The 22,061-nt window shown below is 40.9% G+C and overlaps 1 protein-coding gene across 3 annotated transcripts in view; it reads right to left on the bottom strand.

Annotated features, from left to right (window-relative positions):
• Positions 1 to 22,061, bottom strand: part of LOC149207043 (sulfatase and phosphatidylinositolglycan class N domain-containing protein) — a 412,661-nt gene that overhangs the window by 202,659 nt on the left and 187,941 nt on the right. For all 3 annotated transcript variants that reach the window (XM_089395653.1, XM_089395652.1, XM_089395654.1), the window contains exons 5-8: positions 7,054 to 7,271; positions 6,861 to 6,935; positions 6,541 to 6,607; positions 5,423 to 5,751 (exon numbers count right to left, since the gene is read on the bottom strand). In XM_089395653.1, coding sequence (XP_089251779.1) covers positions 5,423 to 5,751; positions 6,541 to 6,607; positions 6,861 to 6,935; positions 7,054 to 7,271 — 689 coding nt within the window. The remainder of the gene's footprint in view (positions 1 to 5,422; positions 5,752 to 6,540; positions 6,608 to 6,860; positions 6,936 to 7,053; positions 7,272 to 22,061) is intronic.

Below are 22,061 nucleotides of genomic sequence, written 5' to 3'. Positions count from 1 at the left end.
CCATCTATTATTTATGGCAACTGATATTTTTCTTCAATTCCTCTCATCGAGAGGTGTAGGATTGATCTAAAAATCATCCAATTCTGGCATGTATTCATGGAGATTGAATTTATTTAAAATTCGTCAAGGTCGGCCAACAACCAAATTACCGCAACTTATCCTCAACGTTTTATTATAAATAGAGGTGGCTTGCAAGTCATTTTACACACACCTCTTGTGGTCTCTCTCTCTCCACTTGTTTGGGTTTTGGTGGAAGGAGAAGTCTCTTAGAGAGTACGTTGTCCTAGAGGAGATCTATCCCTAGCCGCAGATCTAAAAAGTAGAAGCCCTAGCAGCAGTCTGGCCACAATCAAGGAGGATTATTTAGACGTAGTTGAAGGGGATCTGTCATGCCCTAATCTGCAGTCACAATTTGCCCTAATCCGCAATTCTGAAAGAGACTAGGACGCAGTCAAAGGAGGACTTATATGCTGCCTACAAAAGCCCTAAACGTTGTCATAGAGAAGCCCTACTTACAGTTAAGAAAGCACCATATCCGCAGCGTTTAAGGGTCTCCTAGCCGCAGTTTAAGGAGGGTTTTATATGCAGTAAAAAGAGGTTCAATTCGCTGTCCTAATGTGCCCTAACCGCAGTCAGTGGAAACCCTAGACGCAGTCATAGTGTTGGCTCCCATACACAGTCTAGAATAGACTCAATTTCACAGAGAAATGAGGTTTCAAACGCAGCGATTACATAGTCCTTGAAGGCCCTTAATATGCTGTTCAAAGGGAGCCACAATATACTGTTAAGTGAAGCTCCCATACGGTGTAATGTATAGCCCTTATCTGCAGCAAAAGTAAGGTCACCTAGCCACAGAAAAGAGGATTTTAGATGTTGTCCAAAAGTGGTCTATCCACAGCCAAGGAGGGTCTGATCCATAGCTTGAAGGAGGCATGAATTGTTGTAGGTGACAAAGGTTATGACTAGGCATGAGTTAAGGATTCATTTAGAATCTGAAGCTACAGCTAGCTGCTTTGCTAGGCTGCAAGCCATAGCAAGCAGATAAGGTTGTCCCAAGGCAGCATTGCAGTATACGTTGATCACAGGAAGCAGTGTGGATTAGGAGAGACTCTCCTAGGTGGACTGCAGCCCTTGAAAGGCTTAGTTAAAGGGGTTTCTTCTTCGGCCCTAACCAGACTTGCAGAAGCAGCAAGCAAACAATGGTGGACAGCAACACTTTGTGAAGGAGTGTTGGGTCAATGTGTTGACCAAATTGAATCATGATTGCAGCAGTTTGTTGTTGCCATCTTCCAAACAACAAGGAGAATACATTGGGCTTTTTGTTGAAGGCCTTATCTACTGCTGTCATTAATTATCAGTCTTGCATATTTGTACTATCTCTCTCTACTAAACTATTGAAGAATATAAGAAGAATTGATCAAGTGTTTCCCCGCATTGGGGTTTGTCCCTGGCGGGTACCACATCTTGTGTCCTCTTGTCTTGGCTTGTCTTCTGTTGTTTATGTTTATGTTCTATCTGCACTTTACTATCACGCTGATGTGATTGTTAATCTGAATATTGTCATTGGGCTTGTCTGAAAAATTGAAGTAAATTGCTCTAAGCATAGAACATACCTAAAATTAATAGTTAAAGGCATTTCTCACTAAATTAAGTGTGTGAGACAGGAAGCAACAATAAGACTTCCTCTGAGGCCTTAGAGTTATAGGATGGGCATTACCTAGGAAATTTGGATTGAAGTAGCATGTCCATAGCCTTTCCATACTTACCACTTTTCACCATTTTCCTGATTTCATGTCCATCCTTCAGGTTTATTGTCATTGGTTCATTGGGATTGGTACCCTCATCTCATCATCCTTGAGTCTAGGCTGGAAACTTTTCCCTAGAGGTTGATGCAACCAAAATAAAGGTAAAAGCATTAAATGGCCACAATGAAAGAAAATGAAAAGTCAAAATCCAAAAGATGGTAGGAACATTAATTAGTACATTGGAAAAAGCCTAGCATTAGCTCTAGCCCCCTCATTAGCCATCACACAGTTTTGGAGCACTAGAAGCTCCATCACATAATAAAGGAAACTTTGCATGTCCCAACCCCGATGAGCAAGAAGTTGACTCATCGTCAAGGGGTGAGTAAATGTTATATCATTAAAAGCAAGCTTGGACACTTGAACTATTCTCCCTTTCAACGCATTATCAAAAAGAAGTAAAAGGCACACTAGAGGGGTGGAAAAAGCAGGCCAAAGAAAGGGCTAACTCATGCCTCCACCATTACTCCCTCTGTATATCTATACACTCAGGATGATGGACCTCCATCAACCGGTGGCATTGACCATGGCACCATGGCATGAAGCATTTCCCCTCCATTGCCACATTATCACAAACACCTATGGATTGAAATGTCAACCTTGACATGTCACCTCCCATTAGGGGTTGGATGCACCTAATAGGGTTGATCATCTAACAATCCCCAACATAGGTAGGGAACACTTTTACAAAACTTAGTCTAGTTAAATATTTGAAGGTGATCCAACTTTGAAGTATTATTATGCCACTAAAATTTAATTATGGTCCACTATGATGCATTTATGGTCATTGTCCCTAATGATTGGTAACTTTCACTTGATTTTGAGATGGTCTTGCCAGGTGTTCCTTCACACAGTAGCAGAGCCCTTGAGAATGTTGAATTTTGTAGCTATGGTCGGTCTTCACATTTATATTTCAACCTAATTCAAGGTACATACAAGGCTTGGTGCTTGTTAACACACAATCTAGCAAGGGTCCTAGGAGGGGATACGAAGGGACTTCTACTAGACCAAGTGGCAACAATGGGACAAGGACCCACTGTCACCTACTTGATGTCCCCTGCTCTTTACCGACTTTCACCGACAGGAGGAGTCTTGATATAAAGGAAATCACTAGGAGGGATAATGTCGATGAAGAACTATGTGATTTCCAAAGCCCATTCAAGGGAGAGGCGCAAATAATCACTGGATTGCTTCAAAGAGCAAGATAAGGGCTCTCAAAGAAAGGCTCAAGGGATGCTTAGACCTAGGGAATAGGGATATTTGCTTGAAAAAGATATCCTAGACCCAAGGCTCTTTAAGGAACAAGGTGTTGAAGAATGTAACTAGGTTCAGTCTTCATAATTGTATTTGAGTCATAATGAAAATGTATTTATCAAAAGAAAGAAAAAGAAATTATTATTATTATTATTATTATGACTTATTAAAGCATGGGTTTCATGCTTAGGTCATCATGTTTTAGATCAAATTCCCCATTGAGGACTTCTAGGTTTTGTCTTGAGTTATGAGTCATTTGTTCATTTAATGAGACCCTCTTGGGCTTTTGAATCATGTAAAAAGAATTATTATTGGGTAAAATAAGTCATTTGTCACCTCCACACCAAGTCGGCCCTTACCTGATCAAGTCGGCCTACATGAGGGTAATTCAAACTTCGGAAAAGGGTATATATACAAAGTAGTTCGATTCATTTGGAGGACACACACACAAGTTCGATATCTAAGAGAAGGAAGCAGAAAAAGTGTGAAATTCCAAGAGAAGAAGGAGAATTGCTAGATAAGGATAAAAGTCGAAGTTTTTGGGTTGTCTCTCTCTCACACGTGTGAATTTTCTAGGCTATTGTTGGAAGGTCGAAGTAGTGCATCAAGATCGAAGTTCTATTGTTGGGTCAAAGTTCTGTCGGATCAAACTTCTATTGCTAGGGAGGTTGAAATTTTGTTGTTGCTTCTAGGTCGAAGTGCTAAAGTGTTGCATCTAAGTCGAAGTTCAATTGTTGTTGCCAGTTGTTGCTGCAAGGTCGAAGTTGTTACTAGAAGGTTATCATCTACGGAAGAAGGGAAGGGCTGACTTGGTGATTGGACAAGTCTGTGTCTAGGTCAAGGAGTCTTGGATCATCTCGTGAAACTAATAAAGGAAGAGTTGTTGACTGGGTTTTCCCCTAGATAAGGGTTTTTCCCTGGTTGTCTGCCTACATCTGGTGTCTTTGATCTTCGTGTTATGGTTTTGGTAATTACTTGATGAACTAAGTTGAAAGAAGAACATAAGAATATCACAAGTAATTATCAACATAAAGAAAGTCTTTCTGCCTTTCTTTTCCAACATGGTTTGAGAGCTAAGGTGAAAAAAAAGGAAAAATGAAACCTGAAGATCTATTGAAAGGAGTTTTAAGAAGTTTGAATAAAGGGTCATCAAGGAAAAGGATAATATAAGAAGTCAAGCCTGCCATGTCTAACTCAATGAAGGAAGAAAACAAATTAGAAGGAGCATCCAATTACAAGGCATGGAAAAATAGGAGAGATCTCATCCTCGAGAAGAATGAAGTCTTGGATCTAGTCAAAGGAAAAGTAAAGAAGCCTACAAATGAATCAAGTGATACATAAAAGGCAATGTTCAGAGAAACAGAGATATTGGCCATGACCCTAATGGTGAATGGAATAAAGGATAACCTCATCCCATATATATCCAACATAGATTCTACTTAAGAGATGTATGAGGCCTTATCCAAATTATTCACAATCAAGAATCTTGGTCAAATTGCAAGTCTTAAGAATGAACTAAGAACTATAAAGATGACAATGGAACACATTGTGGCATCCTTCTTTGTAAGAATAGCTAGAATCAGAGATGAACTCCAGGCAATAGATGAGATAGTACCTACAATGGAGCTTGTAATCACTGCACTTCTAGGATTACCAACATCTTGGAGTGCTTTTTCATCTGGTCTCAACAGCTGGAACGAAACTCCTACATTCGAATAGTTATGGAATGCATGCAGTCAAGAAGAAGTCAAAATTTCATTAGTAAGCAACAAAGAGAATTAAGAGGAGAAAGTTTCAAATGCCTATTCCGCTCATCACGAGAACAAATGAACCTTCAAGAAGTCTAAAGGGCCTAGAAGGAAGATAGACCTATCCAAGATTGAATGCTACAATTGTCACAAGATGGGTCACTATAGAAGCGATTGTCCCGAGAATCCGAGGAATAGAAAGAGAAATAGGGATCAAGCAAATGTTGCCAAAGAAGAACAAAACCGAAGAATCGGAAATAAAGGACTTACACTACTAAGTCCCTCTACTCTAAGTTTTTGAATTGTCTTGTATTTTGATTTTTAGTACCAAATTCAAAAATTAACAGGCTGGATGGACTAGCTATATTTGCTAAACAGTTCCTCTTTGGAAGGCTTAAAAAATCCTGATGATGGATCAGAAATGCTGAAATAAATACTACTAGTCAGGTCCAAATATTCTCCAACAATTGAACATTCTTTTGGAATCATATGTACAACCATCAATGTTAGGAACTTAAGGAAGAGATGCTGAACAGAAAAGAACCAGTTTTCAATCTCCGTATCTGCTTGTTTGTTCACTTTTGCAAAAACTACTAACTTGCCAAAGAAACCTCTTACTTGTTTATTTCTGACAGCATTAGCCCCAGCCTTCCACCTTGTCTGGTATTGAGTTGCCAGGAAAGAAGTGTAAGATTTCAAGACATGAAGAACAATATAAACCATCCAGCCCAAGTAACCCATTGTAATTGTTGTCATCAAAGCAAACCAGTCATACGTCTGAAAATAATGAAGACCTGCAAGAGAGAGAGTAACAAGATCTTGTGCCAAGTGTAAAGCAGTTTCATACTGTTTCACTGATATAAGCTGCTCAATACTTTTGACAAGAGTATGATGCTCTGATAAAAGCCCAAATGGTTTGAAACTTAAGGATCTTGACTGCTTCAGCTCTAACACAATTTGTCAAGAAAATACTAATACAAGAAAGCCCAGAAATGGATACATATCATTCCAACAAAATCAATACAAATAAACAAGAATATTTCATAAAGACAATATGAAGCCCAAGCAATTCAAGATCCTCAGGATTAGGAGACAGCTTCAGAGATTACAGCAAAGTAAGAACGTTCAGAAAAATCAAAATAACAAATGCTTGAACCATGGAGAAGTATTCAATGTCAGTAATAAAGTTTCCCTCCTGGCTATCTGAGATACCTCCAAGAAAAATATTAAAAACAAGCATTAGTAGTTAGCTCATGTATCCAATATTGTTCAAATGTCTAATATGATAATGATAAACATCATATCTTCAATCCAACTTGAGCAGATTGAAACACGAAACTTTCACTATTTCTATTTCAGAATAGGCCAAAGGGACATACAGGACTAAATTCCTCAGAATGAAGGCCTGATAAAACCTATACAAGCATATGCAATATTGTTTAAATGTCTAATATCATAATAATAAATATCATATCTTCAATCCAACTTGACAAGTTTAAAACACTAAACTTTCATTATTTCCATTTGAGCACAGGCCAAGGGATGTACATAACTAAACTCCTCAGAATGAATTCCTGATATAACCCGAACAAGTAATTAGATTCAACGGCTTCTAAATTATTTAGGTTCAGTTCATTAAAACATAGCTTTTACACTCTAGAAAGACATCATCAATATTATCAAACCAGCATCAATATTATTAGAACAGAATATCTCTTTAAATTTTCTTTGGATACGAGACTTGCGAAGAAACTGGTTAAGAATCTGTTTAGCATTTGAAAAAGCAGCTTCTGCTTGTGCTTCCTGGTACACATGAACAAGGATTACATTGTATTTGGTTCATAAATATATCATCTTTCAAAATATTTAGTTCAAATGAAATCATATATTATACAATTCTGAACCCTTGATGTCATTCCCCGCAAAGATAATAAATCATAGCCAAAGTCTGTAAGTACTAAGTATAGCGACCATATCACCGGTCCATCCTGTTGAATCAAAATTCCCTTGCAACCAATTTCAATCTATTACCAGTGAGCAAAGAGAGGTAACTCACCTTGTCTAAATCTAAATAATCCAGAGGCAAACTTCCAACAGAATTCATCGGAGAAGGTAAGCCTAGGAGAATTGTCTGACCAAGATTGATTCACAAAATAAAAAAATACACAGATCAGATAGGATTCAGAAAGCTATTATTGTGTTAACTCTGTGATTGTAATATATAATGCTAATTGAGAGTTTCATATTACCATAAGAGGAGCAATATCAGCCTGGTTAACATCTACTCGCTCGATGCTTTCAAGGCCCCATTCAGATGGTGTAGGCATATCATGTGTATGTTCATCGACAAATTTGTAGCCATCATCTGCATTGCTTTCTGGAGTTGAAAGACTTGGTTTCTGTATGCCAGCTCCCCATGCTACAAGGGGAGTTTCTGTGTTTGCAGGATGGCCATCCCCGTGACTTCCTGTAACCATAATAGAGATGCTTAATGGTTAGGTACTGAGATGACACTTTTATTTCCATGATATAATCATATAATAACTCAATTTGCACTCAAATATATGTGAGTGAGATCCTGTAAAGCTAAAATGAAATCTTTCCCAAACATGAGAACATGAATCTTTAACTCTGGATAAGGAAAACACTGCCTTCATCAATCATTTCATTTTCAATCCCATTCCTTTTAATTATTTATGCACTAAATATTATCATCTGCACCTACGTTGCCAAGAAATGTGGGTTCGGGGACGGGTGTGGAGATGGGTGGGTGACTTTTTGAAACAGGGTATGTGCATTCATCGGGGGTATAATATAATTTATATATTTTATAAATTATAATATATATGAATTTTGAAATCTACCAATTTACAACAAGAAAAATAAATCATTTAGACTTAAACATGAACATTCACTTCAAAATTTCAAATTTGATATCAAGTGGAAATTGCAATTTATATATTGATGTGAATCACGATAATAGATATTAGAATCAGAAGTATATGTCATTGTCATACTACATTCAAAATTTTCCCTAAGGCATTTCCAAACACGAAATAGAAATTTTCAAAATTCCAAAAAAAAATGAAACTGAACAATGAAAAAGATTAGGCTTCCTTAAGCCGTGTCATTAGTATCCATGTCATCAACATCACTAAGCTCCAGTCAACAGGCTCCCTAGGGAGGGATCACTCTCATCCGGAGCCTCCTACTCATCCATAGTAACTGGAGGTAGCTGAGAACACCCATATTTCTGAGGTCAATGAAAGCAGGACACAAACCTCTGGTATGCCCAGCAAGAGGCAATCATGGTATGCCCAACTGGGGGCATCGAACCCTTGACCTGTGAACATTGGACTGCACTATGCAGTAGCAGACCTCTCTCTCCTCTTACATAGAACCGGTGGCTACAAGTTTGTTGTCTTCCTCTGATGGCAGCATATACAGATGGGTATACGAAGGTTTTTAGATTACTGCAAACCTATGTTGTAGGAAACTGTAGAAATCTAGGGCATTCAGAGTTAACAGATTTCTCTGCTTGATAATTGCTTGTGATGTACTTTTACTTCTTAGCTTATAGTCTTTTCTTCATTATGTTATCATTGTGTTTTCCTCATCAAGACAATTACCGATACGTACAATAAAAGACAAGCGACACAATATGTAGGCTTCTCAGCCAGGGCCAAAACCTCTCACCTTCTTGAGAGGAAAACACAATCAAAATTCTTCTTCTAGATCTTCAATTGATAAGTACCAAGACCATGACATAGACCCTTCACTCTAGTATCCTCCCAAGAACCTTGTCACTAAACTTGATGCTCTACCTCTTCCCTTCCTCGCCTTTTTTGATCTCAAACTGCTCTCCTCCTTGGCTCCTTCAAGAGAAACTCAGTCTCTATCCTTCACATTGCTCCTTCTCGGCTTCCTCTAGAGAATCTCAGTCTCTAGGCTTTCGTTGGTTCCTCTAGAGAAATTTGATCTCTAGATCACTACTTCAGTCAACCAGAAGAATCTTCCTTTGCTGCCCTAGAAGAAACCTTCCTTCGCTATCCCAGAAGAAACCTCCTCTTCGATGCCCCAGAAGAATCTCTTCTTCGTTGCCCAGAAGAAAACTTCCTTCATCTTGCTCAGAAGATACCTATCTTCGCATTGCCCAGAAGAGACTTCTTTCTCCTTTCTTCAAACTTCTCCTAACCCTTTCTTCGCACTTTTGTCTTACCGAGTTCATGTCAAGTTGCTTACTTTCAAATGGAGGACGACTGTGTGTATATACACCTCACCACATGTCCTTTGGGCTGACATGATTGTTGGAGGTAGGTCGACTTGTTCCAGATAGTTCCTTCATCATTTGTAGGCTAACTTGAAGAGGATAGATTACAAGTTCTTGGAGAATACTTTACATAGAAAAGATTGACCTTTTACAAAGTGTAACATGACTTCATTACATGACAATGACTCTAACATTTTATGTCTAGATGACACATAAATCCTAAAGGCTCTCAATGGGAGTCTTCACTCGAAAAGAAAATCCCTTGCTCATGAAGCCCATGAAGCAAGTCAATATAATAAATTTACTTTTTTCTTCTTTACATCACATTACAGAAAATCATAATTACATGTCATTATGAAGACTGAACCTAGTTACACTTTTCAACACTCCCTCTTAAATAGGGAGGTATTCATAACGGTACTTGGACTTTCTCAATCTGAAGAATCTCTTATTAGAAGAATTTGGATTTGTGACTCATTTGTATAGCATCATCTCAACCAGCATCGTTATATAGCAAGGCATTGACTAACAGCTCCATCTCTCCACAAGATCAGAGCTCAATGATGGCGAGACCGATGATTTATAGACACACTCATCATTGTCTCTCTCGGAACATACCCCACCCAGGTTCTCTCAAGATATGTTCCATGAGAACTATTCATATATTGGACTCCCCAGCCCCACAAAGAATATCGGTCCTCCATGACTACTCTTACTGTTGGATGCCCTATCTCATCCTCAAAGAGCATCAGATGCCAAATGATTACACAACCCTCCATTCTATCTTCCCAGGTGAAGACCAAAACAACATGTCTATCTCTCCTTTTCAAACCACGAGGACATATTCCATTAAAGGAATGTACTCATTCCTATCACAAAGTAATGTACCTAAGTTCCCTGCTTAGGAATTTTCCAAGTTTCTTCCAAGTAAGAAACTTCTTTTCAGGCTCCCTCTTAACTAGGGACCTACCGCAGCTCCTCATGTGGAGATCCTGGAACAATCAACTGCTTGAAGAGCTCCTTCCTTCGATGTCATGAATTTCTTCTTCGTCAAGGAGTCTTCATCTTTCGAGGACTTCTTCATAACGCACAGATCATCCATCACTTTTATCCATGAGTTAGTCATGTCCTCAACTCATCAGAAAGTGATCCATCAGATATTCCATCTAGCGTTGCTTCATGTCATTCTGCTTTCGTGCCATATTTTTCGGAAGGAGATTACATCCTTCTATATGGTCCACTTGGAAGTCATCCACAAATTTCCCTTTGGCAGTCCCACATAAGCCCATCCAGATATTAGTTCAAAAATAATCATTAAATCAAAATTACCTTTGTGATGGTCTTTCACCATGACATCTTCTTGTAGGTATCAGCATCCTGCATGCAGATTGACATATCTCCCATAGATATCCATTGTCAATGGTCTCTATCTTTTTCCAACTTCCATCAGAGTCTTCACATCTTTCCGAGAGGTATTCTAGTCAAATCTTCTTGGATTTCGGATGTTGAATGCCTTCTACCATCATTGCATATTATCACAATCTCTTCCTATCTTTGCACACTTCTTTGCTATTGCTCGGGCTTTGTCTTCACCTCAGCTCTGATACCATGTTAAGTTATGGTATGTTCTATGCTTATAACAGTTTACTTCTTTTTCTTATTATATTCCACCGATTAGCAATCACATGTACATAAAGTAAAGTGCAGATAGAACATTAAACGATCGACAGAAAACAAGCCAAGACCAGAGACACAAGATGTGGCGGCTAGCCAGGGACAAACCCCACAATGTGTGGGGAAACCCTTTGATCAAATCTTCTTTTATCTTCAATAATTCAGCAGAGAGAAATAGTACAATAAATCTGATTCATATCAGCAGTAGCAAACCCTAGATCAGTAGCATCAGCATTAGCGGCTTCATTATCAAACTAGGGCAGACCATATCTCACAAACCGACAGTCGGATTGACTTCATTCCACCACCAAAAGTTTCGGCCTCCAGAGGAGGTTCAGATGAACCTACAGCGCAGTTCAGATGAGGATATCTTCTAGGCCACACAAGTCAATCTTTAATTCTGCAGTTGCAGCTTCAGTTTCAGCAGTTTCCGGCTTCAAACTAGGGCAGTCGATATCTTGCAAACCGTTCGTCGGATTGATTTCATTCCACCACCAAAAGTTGCGGCTTTCAAAGGAGGTTCAGATGAACCTACAGCGCAGTTCCAAAGAGGAGATCTTCTAGGCCACGCAAGTCAATCTTTACTTCTGCAGTTGCAGCTTCAGTTTCAACAATTTCCGGCTTCAAACTAGGGCAATCGATATCTTGCAAATTGTTCGTCGGATTGACTTCATTCCACCACCAAAAGTTGCGGCTTTCAAAGGAGGTTCAGATGAACCTACAGCGCAGTTCCAAAGAGGAGATCTTCTAGGCCACGCAAGTCAATCTTTACTTCTGCAGTTGCAGCTTCAGTGTCAGCAGTTTCCGGCTTCAAACTAGGGCAGTCGATATCTTGCAAACTGTTCGTCGGATTGACTTCATTCCACCACCAAAAGTTGCGGCTTTCAAAGGAGGTTCAGATGAACCTACAGCGCAGTTCCAAAGAGGAGATCTTCTAGGCCACGCAAGTCAATCTTTACTTCTGCAGTTGCAGCTTCAAATTCAGCAGTTTCCGGCTTCACATGTGTGAGAGAGAGAGACCCATTTCAACGCAGTAGAGAAGAGACTCATATCTGCGCAGTAGAGAGAGAGAGATGTGATGAGATGAGTGAGTCTAAATGAGGAAAAGTCCTCTTATATTTATACACAACGTTGGTGGGTGAATAGATGCGACTGTTGGGTTTCTGAGCCTACATGAGTTGTAGGTCGGCTTGATAATAATTCCATAATCAAAATAAATTCATATCTCCATGAATACTTATCGGAATTGGATGATCTTTATATCAATCCTACACTTCTCGACGAGAGGAATCTAATAAAAATATTATTAGCCATGAATAAGATGACCCACATGAAGTTTTGCCCTGGTTGCCAATTTTAACACTCCCTCTCAACCATGGAGAACTTCATCTGCAATCAGTTTATCGGTCGTTACTATTCATCCATCAAATGCACTGCCTTGTACAGCCTGACCCTTGCCCTGCTCTGCTCTATTTTGCCTGTTCTGCTTTGTCTTGTTCTGCCCTGCACTGATCTGTACTGTTTTGTTCTGTTCTGCTCTGCTCTTGCATTGTTCTGTTCTACTCTGCTTTTGTCCGAATTATGAAGAAGAAGAAATGATCGAGGATGTATCATACTGACTCAAAGTCAGTCTCAGAGTATGTACCACTGGTCCCAGACCAGTCTCAACCAACCCAAAGTCAGCGCCATAGTGAGTACAACTCCAATGGTCCCAGACCAATATCATCCTCCACTGACTCAAAGTCAGTCTCAGAGTATGTACCACTGATCCCAGACCAGTCTCAACCGACCCGAAGTCAGCGTCATAGTATTGTACAACTCCTACCACTGGTCCCAGACCAGTATCATTGATCCCAGATCAATGGAGGTCATCCTAGCGTAGGGAGTACGGTAGTTACAACGATGCGTCCATCGGTACTACTATGGTCCCTAACTTCGTTTCCCTGCTCATTGATCAGATGAGAGGTACTTCCCATGAGTCCCAGACTGCATGGGTAGGATGCCTCGACAGGAGAACTAATCAATCCTGTCCTCACAGGAGAACACATCAATCCTGCTACAATTGCCATGGAGAACACATCAATCCAGGCCTCACAGGAGAACACATCAATCCTGCTACAATTGCCATGGAGAACAAATCAATCCAGGCCGCCATGGAGAACACATCAATCCAGGCCTCACAGGAGAACTAATCATCCTGCTACACAGGAGAGCGAATCATCCTGTTCCACAAGAGAGCGAATCATCTTGTCCCACAAGAGAGCGAATCATCTTGTTCCAGTGTGCACCACCAGGGGAGGGTGAGTCACCCTGTGGTCGTATGTTGCTCCAGTAATAACCGCAAGCCCTCAGAGCTCCCAGAGCTCAATGTATGCAACATGCAGGACCCTTGTACAAGGGTTTCTTACCGACTCCAAGTCGTTTGGGAAAATCACAGATTAGATCTTTCCTCGGGGCTTTGACAAGGTGTATCAACCTGTACATCATCTTAATGCGATGGAGCCTCCTTGCTCATCAACTTACCATATCCAAGATGATGTCTATCTGCTGGAGCAATCGACGAATACGGGATTCCTCAATAATCGAATCCAACCTCTGGTTGTTATAGAGAATCACAGTGGTATCCAATGTAAATCCAAACAGCTCACTGAAGAGCTTTCGCAACCAGACTACCTGATACGAGGTTATGCTAGCAACAATATATCCTGCTTCGGCGGTGCTCAAAGCCAGCGACTTCTGCTTCCTGCTCATCCAGGATATCGAAGCAGATCCCAAGGTGAAACAGCACCCGAAAGTGCTCTTACGGTCCACCACACTGCCTGCCCAATCAACATCAGTATATCCAAGTAGTCTCACATCTCCGGCAGTGTATCTTAATCCATGAGAGATTGTGTCCTGAAGACATCTCAGAAGATTCCTGGCATCAATCCAGTGAGGCTCAACCAAATATGAGCTCACAATGCTAACTGCAAAAAATATGTTCGGACAGAGGTTCACCAAGAACATCAATGCGAATGAGTTTATGAAACTCAGAGGCATTTCCCAAATCTGGTCCGACATCACTACCATATAACTTCTAAAAGTTAAGATCCTCGAGGTAGTCACAGGCTTGCAATCCATCATACCAAATCTTTCCAATATCTTTACCACATATTTCCCTTGAGATAGGAAAATTTCCCTTGGCTTCTGCCATACTTCAAGTCCTAGGAAGTAGTGCATCAGTCCTAGGTCTTTCATTTCAAATTCAGAGGCCAGCTCCCTCTTACATTTGTGAATGAGAGGGTCTGCACCTGTTAGAAAGAGGTCATCCACATACAATACCAGTATGAGAGGCTTGTCATCTTCAACCTTAAAGTAAAGGTTAGGATCGGCTTCACTCCTAGTGAATCCCAGCTTCATCAAGTAGCTATCGATCCTCTCATACCATGCTCGGGGTGCTTGCTTCAGCCCATAGAGAGCTTTCTTCAACCTGCATACATGAGATTTTCGATCATAAATCTCAAATCCTTCGGGTTGCTCCACGTAGACCTCTTCTTTGATCGAGCCATGCAAGAACGCAGTCTTGACATCCATCTGACGTAGGTTCCATCCTTGTGAAGCAGCAAGGGCTATGATCAAGTGGATGGTCGTATATCTGGCAACAGGTGCAAATATCTCATCATAGTCTATACCTTCCTTTTGGGAGAAACCTCGAGCAACAAAACGAGCCTTATACTTTTCCGTGCTTCCATCTGCTGCATGCTTTATCTTGTAAAGCCATTTTGAAGTAACAATTGTCTTGTCCAGGGTCTGGGAACTACTTCCCAGACATCATTCTCCATAATAGACTCATATTCTACGATCATAGCATCCTTCCATACTTGATGCTTGACGGCATCTGAGAATGACGAAGGCTCATTTTGTATGATCGTGCTCATGATGGTCAGGTATCCTTGATACCTATTAAGTTTCTTACTTTGACGGAAGGTTCCTCAGGGTGCAGCATGTCCTTTAGCATCATCAAGTATCCCCCTAAGCCATGAAGGCCTCTTCCTAGAAGAGGAAGGCTCATGTGGATGAGAATCTATCAGATCCATGGGTTCTTCTACATCAGGCATTGATTCATCATCCTTTTCTTTCGGTTCCTTGGTGTTGGCTTCTTGAGAGCTCCTCAAAGTCGAAAGATTGTTCACCTTGCGGTGAACTTTTTTTAGGAGTCTTGGAACCCAATGCTTGATGAAGGCATCAATTTTGTACATATACGACGGTGATTGTAGTTTCAGCCCATAGAAACATCAGAAGTCTTTGATCATGTAGCATGGCCCAGACAGCTTCCATCATCGTGCGGTTCTTCCTTCCCACCACACCATTCTGCTCAGGAGTATGTGGTGTAGTAGTCTCCCTCTTAATGCCAACCTCAGGTATGCCTGCAGCCTGAGTGAACCAATTGTAATATATCAGAGGTCTTGCTTTGGCTTGAGGGGAATGGTCCCCTTTTGAGCTTTCCTTCAGCACATACTGGACATACACCTTCATTCTCTATTCAGAATTCAGGCATCCCTATCACCATTTGTCTTACACCGAGTATAGCTTTATAATGAAGGGGGGAAAACCTTTAATGCCAAAGTTCGGACTGAAGAGATGTGCCATAAGACATGACACCTAGCAGACTTCCATCGACCTGATATAATGAATCAACACTAAACCCAAGAGTAAAGGCATCTTTAACATTATTTTTCCATATACATACCTTGCCATCGCTGAAGGTTACCTTGTAGCCTTTGTCTTTCGTTCCCGAGATGGACACTAGGTTTTTTTTGAGGTCAGGTGCATTTAATACATCCTGGAATTTCTGGCCTTCTTGAATGCTTGTCCTCTTCCTTGATTCCCAGCTCTCCTCTTACCTTTGCTGTTGAATTTGTCATTCCTTTGATTGCCATCAGAGGGATTTTGATCATCGTCCTAGAGTGAGTCCTTTCTATCAGGGCACTCCCTTGCATAGTGACTTGCTTTATCACAAATGTAACATCGTCATTTTCTTCTAGCCTTAGGTCCAGCCTTTCCTTTTGATTTAGTCCCGGAATTATTTCTTTTCTTTGCATGAAAAGAAAAGGCAACAGGAGGACCTTTAGGCATGGGCATTTCTTACACTTCTTCCCTTGTTTCTTCTTGAATGCATCTATCCATTAATTCCTCGAAACCAGGAATTACATTATAGTTCAGAAGAGTAGTCCTGAACACATACCATTCAAATGGTAATCCTTCAAGAGTTGTGAGTGCCATTTCTCTGTCAGTAATAGTTTCCCCAATAGATAGGAGATCGTTCTTAAGAAGTATGCTTGCATACTTTCATCTTTACCCTTCTTGATTTCCCTCAGCTTATTTCTAAGAAACAAAACTTGATTTGCATCATTAACTTTAAATAAACTCACCAGTCCGTCGTAGATTTCCTTGGAGGTGTCTAGATCAGAGATGTAGGCCACCAAGCGCTTGTCGATAGAGTCCCGGATGATCTTCTTTGTTTTGACTTCTCCATTTTTCCATTTGTTCCAGGCAGCAGCAGATGCATTTGATGAAGGCTCAACAATATTGCCTCTTACATGGTCCAGCACTCCTTGATCTTCAAGGGTTAGATCGATAGACATCTTTCATCCGTGATAGTCAGCTTTCTCACGGAGCTTGTCTTCGGCAAGAAAGAGTGATGAGGACCCCATAGTTCTTTTAGGATAGCCTTGCCAATCTTTTCTTCAATGATTGCTCTTGCTCTTGCTCGGGTTTTGTCTTCACCTCAGCTCTGATACCATGTTAAGTTATGGTATATTCTATGCTTATAACAGTTTACTTCTTTTTCTTATTATATTCCACCGATTAGCAATCACATGTACATAAAGTAAAGTGCAGATAGAACATTAAACGATCGACAGAAAACAAGCCAAGACAACAGACACAAGATGTGGCGGCTAGCCAGGGACAAACCCCACAATGTGTAGGGAAACCCTTTGACCAAATCTTCTTTTATCTTCAATAATTCAGCAGAGAGAAATAGTACAATAAATCTGATTCATATCAGCAGTAGCAAACCCTAGATCAGTAGCATCAGCATTAGCAGCTTCATTATCAAACTAGGGCAGACCATATCTCACAAACCGACAATCGGATTGACTTCATTCCACCACCAAAAGTTTCGGCTTCCAGAGGAGGTTCAGATGAACCTACAGCGCAGTTCAGATGAGGAGATATTCTAGGCCACGCAAGTCAATCTTTACTTCTACAGTTGCAGCTTCAGTTTCAGCAGTTTTCGGCTTCAAACTAGGGCAGTCGATATCTTGCAAACCGTTCGTCGGATTGACTTCATTCCACCACCAAAAGTTGCGGCTTTCAAAGGAGGTTCAGATGAACCTATAGCGCAGTTCCAAAGAGGAGATCTTCTAGGCCACGCAAGTCAATCTTTACTTCTGCAGTTGCAGCTTCAGTTTCAGCAGTTTCCGGCTTCAAACTAGGGCAGTCGATATCTTGCAAACCGTTCGTCGGATTGACTTCATTCCACCACCAAAAGTTGCGGCTTTCAAAGGAGGTTCAGATGAACCTACAGCGTAGTTCCAAAGAGGAGATCTTCTAGGCCACGCAAGTCAATCTTTACTTCTGCAGTTGCAGCTTCAGTTTCAGTAGTTTCCGGCTTCAAACTAAGGCAGTCGATATCTTGCAAACCATTCGTCAGATTGACTTCATTCCACCACCAAAAGTTGCGGCTTTCAAAGGAGGTTCAGATGAACCTACAGCGCAGTTCCAAAGAGGAGATCTTCTAGGCCACGCAAGTCAATCTTTACTTCTGCAGTTGCAGCTTCAAATTCAGCAGTTTCCGGCTTCACATGTGTGAGAAAGAGAGACCCATTTCAGCGCAGTAGAGAAGAGACTCATATCTGCGCAGTAGAGAGAGAGATGTGATGAGATGAGTGAGTCTAAATGAGGAAAAGTCCTCTTATATTTATACACAACGTTGGTGGGTGAATAGATGCGACTGTTGGGCTTCTGAGCCTACATGAGTTGTAGGTCGGCTTGATAATAATTCCATAATCAAAATAAATTCATATCTCCATAAATACTTATCGGAATTGGATGATCTTTATATCAATCCTACACCTCTCGACGAGAGGAATCTAATAAAAATATTATTAGCCATGAATAAGATGACCCACATGAAGTTTTGCCCTGGTTGCCAATTTTAACAAATATTGGATTCTCAAAGAGCTTGATGCAACTCTAATTATCACACAAAATCCTGGTCGTTTCCATCCTTCTCCTGAATAGATTCACAAGCAATTTCCTAAGCCATATGGCTTCGCATGAAGCTGTGCTAGTTGCCATATATTCTGCTTCAGTTGAGCTTAGAGCCACAAATTTTTGTTTTCTACTACACTAGGAATTCATTCCTAATCCAATGTTGAAACAATACCCAGTTGTACTTTTCTGATCTACTGAACTTCCAGTGCAATCTGCATCAGTGAACCCACTCACCCTGATATCATTGCCTTGGGTGTACAATAGTCCATGCTCGACTGTTCCTTGTATATACCTGAGAACATGTTTGGCTACTGCCCAATGCGCCCTCTTGGGTACCACCATGAACTGACTAAGGGTGTTGACAATGTAACAAATGTCTGGCCTGGTATTGACCTGATACATCAAGGACCCTATAAGTTGCCTGTACAAGGGGGGATCAACGTCTTTATCTTTTGATGCATTAATATTCTTCCAGTTGGTGATCATTGGAGTAGCCATAGGTCTACAGTCCTGCATCCTGAATCTCTTCAAGATCTCTATAGCATATCTCCCTTGTCCAAGGAAGATCTCACCCTTCCGCTGCCAAACTTCCAACCCTACGAAATAATGCATTTGTCCCAAATCCTTCATGTCGAATTCTGTGGCTAGGTTGTTCTTGCAGTCTTTGATGAGCCTGGATGATCCTGTCAAGAAAAGATCATCTACATATAACATTAGGATTAGAAGCTCATTCTCTACGACAAGATAGTAGAGATTAGGATCTGCATCACTCTTGACGAACCCCATCTTCTTCAAGTAGCCATCAATTCGACCGTACCATGCTCTAGGTACATGTTTAAGCCCATACAAGGCTTTCTTTAATCTACATACATGAGATTTCTACTCATGTGTCTCAAAACCCTCTGGTTGTTCAATGTATACCTCTTCTTCTATCACCCCGTTCAAGAACGTCATCTTGACATCCATTTGGTGAATCTCCCACCCCATCTATGCTGCAAGGGATATCACAGTTCTAATAGAAGTATACTTAGCTACTGGGGTGAAGGTTTCCTCGTAGTCTATCCCTTCCTTCTGAGCATACCCCTTAGCCACAAACCTAGCTTTGTATTTCTCTACACTATTGTTTGCATCATATTTGACTTTGTAGATCCAACTCGAACCTACCGCTGACCTGTACTGAGGCCTAGGTACCACTTCCCAGACATCATTGACCATTATAGCACTGTATTCCTCCACCATGGCATCTAACCATACTTGATGTTGAACAGCCTCCTGAAAACAAGAAGGTTCCCCAACCTAAGCTACTAGGGCCTGGAATCTGTCTGACTTTCTTCACTCCCTTTTATCATTTTTGGGTGCACCAATGAAGTCCTCTACATCCCGTAGAATCTGTCGGAATTCCCGGCTCATTCTTCCACTGGTAGTGGTTACAACTATCAGCTCTTCCTCTTCCTGAGATTCCTCTATTCTGGAGCTTTGCCTTTAAGAGAATTGTCGGTACTAGTTTCTGCTGGTCGAAGTGGTTGGACCAATGGATTGTCTTTTCACTGCTCCTCAGAAGGCATTTCTCGGGATTTCCTGAAAGCTCTGTTTTCCATGATCTTTTCATCCCACTGAACTACTACCTACCTACTCCCTGGAAGATAGACTCTATATGCCTTAACATTCTCACTATATCCCACACGATATCCTTTCTCAGCAGTTTGATCTAATTTCTTTATCTTTTCTTCGAGTATACTGCAATACGCCAAACTCCCAAATATCCTTAAATGACTGACTTCAGGTATCTTCCTGGTGAAGACCCTTTCCGTAGTAATTTTGCCCAATGCCCTGTGTGGAGTCTTGTTCTGGACATAAACTGTCATGTTGCATGCGTCTGCCCACAAGAATTTGAGCATATCCTGATCATACAGCATTGCCCTAGTTGTTTCCACAATAGTCTTGTTTTCCCTTTCTGCTACTCCATTCTACTCCGGAGGGAGCTGTCCACTCTCCTCTGATGCCTTCCCTAGCACAAAAATCGGTGAAGTCCTTATCGACATACTCTCCACCATTTTCTGAGCGCAACACTTTCATCTTCTTTCCTGTCAGATTCTCTACTAGAGCCTTGAACTCTTTAAATTGACCAAAAACCTCATCCAAGTCTTCCTGGAATGGTCATCGATGAAGGTGACAAAGTGTTCGATGGACATAGGTCCGTAGATGTCTAAGTGTATCAATCCGAGAACACTCTGAGCTCTATTGTTACTTCTGGAAAACGCGGCTTTGGCATACTTGGCTAGAGCACACCCTCTGCATACATCATCTCATTCGGTACTTAATTCTGGAACTCCTGATACTGTTTTTCTGAAAATTCTCAAAGCCCCATGGTGTAAGTGTCCCATCCTCTGGTGCCATAGTTCATTCAAATATTTATCTCCATTGTTGCCTATCAGTGCTTGGAGATTCTAGTTGTAATCTATACAGCCTGTTACTTTTGATTCCAATCTGGGCCTTCATTTTCCAACTCGGGTGTTTGACATATACTTTCTCCTTAACGAAGAAAACGTCATAGCCCTTGTTTTGAAGTTGAGATACAGAGAGTAAGTTCATCCCCAATCCTAGCACATGCAGCACATTGGTTGCTTGAAGCTGCTCTCCTGCTTCGATTTGAAAGACTACAGTACCTCTTCCTACAGGGGTACACATTGCCTTATTTTCCAAGTGATCTGAAAATTCATCCTTTCTTCCTGATAATTTGAAAAACATTCTCGAATTCTTGTCATATGCCAGGAAGCTCCACTATCTATATACCAAACCTCAGAGGAGGCAGAGCTTGCTAGGCAAGCGACTTCTTCTTCAATCTGGAAGCTAAGATAGAATAATCGTGATCCATGTCCCTCTTGTTTTCTTCTGGAAATCTGTGTGAGTTCCTTTGAGTTGATGCCTCTATATCATGCTCCTGACCCATAGCCGATTGCTCTCTCCTATTGCCAGATCTCTGCTCCGATACCATTTGAAAATTTCTAACCCGAAATTCTACTGCAGCAACTGATTTATTTCACCTACTAGTTCTTCACAATGAGTTATTTATGAAATCCCTTCAATAAACATTAAAATAAACTGTACTGCAGTTATTTCATAATTACACAAATAAAATAAAAGCGATATACATGCACAAGAACCAATCACATCAACTGAGTTGTTTTTGGATAATTGTCCCTGGAAAAACCCAATGTGGAAAAACCGGTGCAGCAGGTGAAGGTTTTATTAATCTTTAGCAACAATCGCTTACAAGGAATGATTTTACAGAGAAACTGAGAGAAAACACCTAAGACTTTCCCCTAGAAACTTTCTGACGCCTGGAGACCCTTCTCCCACTTCTCCGTCACTTCTCCACCACTCTGCGTGGTTATACGTCCCTCTGCCTCAGCCTGCGTGAGGATTGTGTCTCCCTCTGCGTTGTCTCTCAATGCCCCTACGTCACCTCCTCCTCAGTCATTGATTGTTGTTGATGCCCTCCTCTTCCTCCACCCTGCAACTCTCCCTCTGAAATCCATCTCCTTCTCTTTGAGAATCGATTTTCCTTGGGATAATGAATATCTGTCGGTGTGTCTCCAACTAATCCTCAAGTCTTCTCTTATACTTTTCCTGTTGATGAATCAATGGCTGAGATTAAGTCTCTAATCAACGACTAAGATTAAAATAGACTTGATCCTCGTCTCTTAGAAGCTTCTCACCCTTATCTTTATTTATAGAATCAAAGTCATGTGTAAAAAGCTCTTCTTGAGCATATATGTAAGATGTATACTAGTCAAGAACAGCCCTCCAAGACAAGCACAATCCTCCAACACAAGCATGAAGAAGTCTGCTTGCAAAACAATGAAGAAAACAATTAAGTCGGCCTCAAAATGTATATTGAAGAACAGTCATGTCGGCTCAGTTAAAGTGACATGTCTAGTCATGAATACAAGTCGGCTTACCTACACACAGACCACTATATATACCCCGCTGGGGTCACCACAAAAAAGATATATTCGGACACCTCTGAAACTTCGGATGGTGTAGGAATCT

This window comes from Pinus tabuliformis, chromosome 1_2 (genome assembly GCF_031772625.1).
Source record: "Pinus tabuliformis cultivar Carrire ecotype Pingquan chromosome 1_2, CPIR1, whole genome shotgun sequence".
Classification (NCBI taxonomy): Eukaryota; Viridiplantae; Streptophyta; class Pinopsida; order Pinales; family Pinaceae; genus Pinus; species Pinus tabuliformis.
Note: the sequence above shows the minus strand (reverse complement) of the source record. Positions and strands in the feature narration are given on the sequence as shown.